The following is a 4,935-nucleotide window of genomic DNA, read 5'->3' as shown; positions in this document are numbered from 1 at the left end:
TGACAGATCAAACACTTGACCAAAATTATAAAAACCAACACATTATCTTAACACGAGTCAATTGCATTAGAATCACATGTCTCTGAGGGTAATTGTCTAAACACAAAATTAAGATGATAGTTAGCATGAAATCTTGAACGGTAGTTCAAAATTAAACTCTTTTAATTTATACTATTTAAGCACTTAAACATTATCTAATGTTGTAATTATTATAATATACGCTTCATTGAAAAAGTGATATCTTTGCGTTGCATATATATAAGATGAATGTCACGTAATAGCATGCAAATTCCCTCTATTTAGTTAAATGACACAATTTTTATTATGTTTTATGGGACGTGACACAATTGGTCGACGACGATAATTATAAAGCAAAGAACAAGTTCTATACATAGCGTTTCATGTATTCTTCAACCGTAGAGTACTTAATTTGAGGATACAGTTCACAAGCTTCGACCCCTTCTTCTCCTATCTCAAAATTTGTGAGGCACCCTTCAAAGCAAACATGGTAGTAATGTATCATTCCCACTTGCTCCGCATATGCTTGTCCTGTGTTTGTAAATACAAATATTATTCTAATTTCATAGAGAAAAGAATATTATTGTAATGATGACAAATAGGTAGTGTTATTTTTGGAAAATATTTTTGTAGACACATGCAAAGGTGTCCATACTTGAAGAGAGAAAAGAGTTGAAGAGAACAAAGCGATAAATATAATAGAATGTAAATGTGATCCACAAATTAAAAAACATTAAATAAGTATTAATACAGACTATTTATAAATCATAATTATATGAGATGTATAAGAATGTGACAGTATGGCTAAGCATGGGGACAAATGAAAAAAAGAGTTATGTAAGTGAAAAAAAAAGGTAAGGATGAAAAATATGATAAAAGTATTTTGACTTCTTATTTAAATACTGAAAATTAATATTGTACATCATTTTTATTTTTTTATTGCATGCATAGTAAAAATATATACAAAGGAACACATATAAAGTCATCAAAAAACTTCTCAATCTTTTATGATTTAGTTTCTAATAGCTTACCGTGAGACTTGCTTGAAAGTGACATATATATTAGGAAATTGAGAACTAATAATCATCAATAAAATTAAATATGTTTAAAGAGTTGATCTATTATTTTTATTATAGATGTGACATATAATATATATATATATATATATATATATATATATATGCAGATCTTTTTACACTAGTGTAAGTCTAAAATCTTATACTCAATTTGAATCCTTTATTTAACTTATATCTAACGATTAGTGAAATAATAAATTATAACTGATTAGATGTAAGTTAAATAAAAGATTCAGATTTAGTGTAAGCTTTTTTAAACTTACATCAATGTAAAAATACCATAAAGTCATCAAAAAGCTTCTCAATCTTTTATGATTTAGTTTCTAATAGCTTACTGTAATTGACTTGCTTGAGAGTGACATATATATTAGGAAATTAAAAACCAATAATCATCAAGAGAATTAAATATGTTTAAAGTGTTGATCTATTATTTTTACTACAGATGTGACATATATATATATATATATATATATATATATTCTTACACTCAATTTAAACTTTTTATTTAACTTATATCTAACGGTCAGTGAAGTAATAAATTATAATTAGTTATATGTAAGTTAAATAAAAGATTCAGATTTAGTGTAAAAGTTTTTAGACTTATATCAGTGTAAGAAAATTATGTTAGGCAAAAAGCTGGGATAATTTCTTGTAAGAATTCAGATTTTTTCTGAAATCTTCACTAGACTCTTTGATAGAATCATCATCTGAAGTTTCTATGAGAAGGTTATTAATTTGGTCTTTTATAAAAAAATCAAGATTAAGATTGTTATTTTTCTTAAGTCTACAGTATTTGCTGATATAGCCTAGTTTATCATAATTGTAACAGGTGATTTATGTTCTGAGTTACTTAGAAATGTTTTTAGGGATATGATCTTCTCCAAGTTTCTTAAAAGTTGTTAGTGAACCTCTTTCAGAAGGTGGTTCTGAATCAAGATTATTAATGACGTTGACACTTTTGGAAAGAGATCTAGTTTTGAGCCTAGCACTAGACTCTTCAAAAGATTGAGGTATTTCATGAACAATTTTAAGTAGATTATTAATTATACTTAATAACTTGATGACTTTAGAGAAAAATCTCTTACACTAATATAAGTTTAAAAACTCTTATATTTGATTTGAACTTTTTATTTAACTTACATCTAACGTTCAGTCGAGTAATAAATTATAACTTATTAGATTTAAATTAAATAAAAAACTCAGAGTGTAAGAATTTTTAGACTTACATTAGTGTGAGAAGATCTTACCCATATATATTATTTGGAAACAATGGAGTTGATCTTTTATTTTTTTTTATATCTAATATATTGCAAATGATATTATATTTTTTTTATTTAATGATATTATATATTTTTTTAATTTAATGACATGGATCTCACCTTCCAAGGAACTTAGAAACTGCTGAGGGGAAATTGAAGATTTCTTCAACTCTTTCCCAATCAGTTTCTCCCAAATTTGGACAACCTCTCTTTGGGATAATATATTTTCAGGTGGCCTTATGTAAACTGTCTTGTTTAAAGTTCTTGGGTCATCTATGGTTTTAATAGTGTACATGGCTATATCATCTTCTTCCACGTAGATCCCTGCCAAAATTCAAGTCGAAACAAGTTCATCAAAAATTGTGTGAAATAATTTAAGAACTCAGAAGAGTCACAAAACATTAGGAGGGAAAGTACACAGCTAGCTAGTTACCCTTTACGTTGCCATCACCATACAAGACCACGGAATCTCTAGAGGGGATTAGAAACCCAGGTTGACAGAGTCCACCAAGAAAGTAGCCAGCAAAACAATTAGCAGAAATATAGGTGAATGGTATGTCAGCCTCTTGAATTGCCTTTCTTACTGCCATTTTGTCATCGAATGTTACTCTTCCAGGTTCCAATGCATGCTCCATTCTTGCTGGATCTGTCCCAAACTCTGAGGGCAAAAACCTCTGTGCATAGTACAAAACAAAAATTTCTCAAAATCCACAAGCTCGGAATATTATTGAGGAATTTAAAGTTCATATTTGACTTCTATGCACCTACTTTAACTGATGGAATTTCTTGTAGTAATGAATGATCAGAATCAAATTTCACTAATATAACCATCATAATAAAATCATTGATTAGGTTATTACACAAGGCTTGTTTACTCAACGCATCTTATCAAATATATTAAATTGTTTAATATTGAAAGATTTCTATGTTTTCTGATATAATATATTTTGTAAACTTCTGATCGTGTGTTGATATAAACAAGGGAATATGAAAAATTATCTTATAAATAATTTACCTTGACATTTCCAGCTTGTTTAATTGCATCAACAAGTTTAAGTTGAAGTGGGATATGGTGGCTGCGGATGTGAACACCGGATATGGCACAAATGACAACATCGACAAGTTTTACAGCATTCACAAGGCTTTGATGGTCATTAAAAGAACCTGAAACGAGCTTAGCTCCTTGTTCTTTGAATGACAAAAGCAACTGAACCTTCTCAATCTCAACACCCATCTCTGGCCTGTGTAGAATATATGTTTCATGTCCTTCACTTAAACTTGCCTTCACCAACCTTTTTCCAAGGTATCCACTTCCCCCAATGATAAGCACCCTGCTCTTTTCCATCTCTCCTCTCTCTCTCTCTCTCTCTCTTGTCTGTGGGCTGGAAAAGTGTATAAATCTATTCATGAGATATGTATATATATATATAAATAAAAATAAAAATAAAAACTATATGTCATATTATATATAATGCTAATGTTTAGTGGTTGAAACAGTGAGATCAATATTAAAATTCGCGAGGTTTTGGTTGAGCTAACTTGGGAGGGATGCGAATGAACTGTTGCTTTGCCTTAGAGGTAAAGTCAATATTTCTACGATCACAGTGGAAGTGGCGTCCTCGATCGACATAGACAGTACCCATAGTCAAAAGTTATATATTATAAACTCATATCAGTGATACATAACTCTAATACGCTCTCGAAAGAAAATTTAGCGAAGGGAGAGATTTTTTCTTCTTCTAATTTTTATTTATCAACAATTTCAATAACATACAAGACTTGATCTTTTTATAAGCAAATATTTTAAATAAAATAATATTACTATTCTTAATTGTTAACTATCCTCTTGCAAAATTATTAGCTTGATCGATGCAATGGATAATTTTTTAAATATGTTGAATAAAAATTCAAATCGAGTATACTAGTATAAGAAGATTATTATATATATATATATATATATATATATTTAATATTGGTCTAAAAATTATATAACCCATAATTTAATACAGTGATAATAGTTTTTATTTTAATTTTTTTATTATATATTGTAAGACATACATTTAAAAAAAGATAAATATTGTATATGTAGTGATCAGGATCATTCTTCACGTTTCAGAGATATATAGGGGCATGATTGAAGAGGCAGCAACCCCTGTTTTTGGCCCTCAACTTTCTTGCCTTTGGTACTTACCATATGTATGATGTGGCCGTATTTGTAATGGGAAGTCAATTAAAAAACAATATGATGGAAATTTTCACTTTTTACGATGTGATTATTATGATAAGATCATGTCGTTTGTTGTCAATTGGATGATTTAGTGGGTGCATGTAGGATACTACCACTCGTCCAAGCAAGCCAGCAAATTCACGGGCTGAATTTTTTGTCATATTTTTCTCTTTACAAATACAACATTTTTTGGTATACTTGTAATGTACTAATGTTAGAATCAAATAAAAGATATTATTCGTGATAATTATAACCCTTTTTTTTCTCTCTTCTTTTTTACTAAAAGGGGAAAAATACCATTTTAGCAAGTCTATTATTTAAATAATGTTGAAAACGAGTCACATTAGGCTACATT

At 28.9% G+C, this 4,935-nt stretch overlaps 1 protein-coding gene across 1 annotated transcript; it reads right to left on the bottom strand.

The window, feature by feature from the left end:
* Window positions 1–385: 385 nt before the first annotated feature.
* Window positions 386–3,698, bottom strand: LOC113869519 (bifunctional pinoresinol-lariciresinol reductase 2-like). Its single transcript, XM_027505876.1, has 4 exons — window positions 3,369–3,698; window positions 2,787–3,027; window positions 2,474–2,677; window positions 386–549 (listed from the first exon to the last, which is right to left on the bottom strand). The coding sequence occupies exons 1-4, from the start codon at window positions 3,696–3,698 to the stop codon at window positions 386–388; spliced, it is 939 nt and encodes a 312-aa protein (XP_027361677.1).
* Between the last annotated feature and the right edge of the window lie 1,237 nt (window positions 3,699–4,935).

The sequence above is a fragment of the Abrus precatorius genome, unplaced genomic scaffold, assembly GCF_003935025.1.
Source record: "Abrus precatorius isolate BTA unplaced genomic scaffold, Abrus_2018 Scaffold6, whole genome shotgun sequence".
Lineage (NCBI taxonomy): Eukaryota > Viridiplantae > Streptophyta > Magnoliopsida > Fabales > Fabaceae > Abrus > Abrus precatorius.
The sequence above is the reverse complement of the archived record's forward strand: the minus strand, read 5'-3'. Positions and strand labels throughout refer to the sequence as shown.

Excerpts from the sequence above, each read along its gene's own strand:
- LOC113869519 (XM_027505876.1), bottom strand. The coding sequence starts at position 3,698 with ATGGAAAAGAGCAGGGTGCTTATCATTGGGGGAAGTGGATACCTTGGA. Across the intron at positions 3,028-3,368 it reads AACAAGCTGGAAATGTCAAG|AGGTTTTTGCCCTCAGAGTT; the intron begins GTAAATTATTTA and ends TACTATGCACAG. Across the intron at positions 550-2,473 it reads GTTTCTAAGTTCCTTGGAAG|GACAAGCATATGCGGAGCAA; the intron begins GTGAGATCCATG and ends TTACAAACACAG.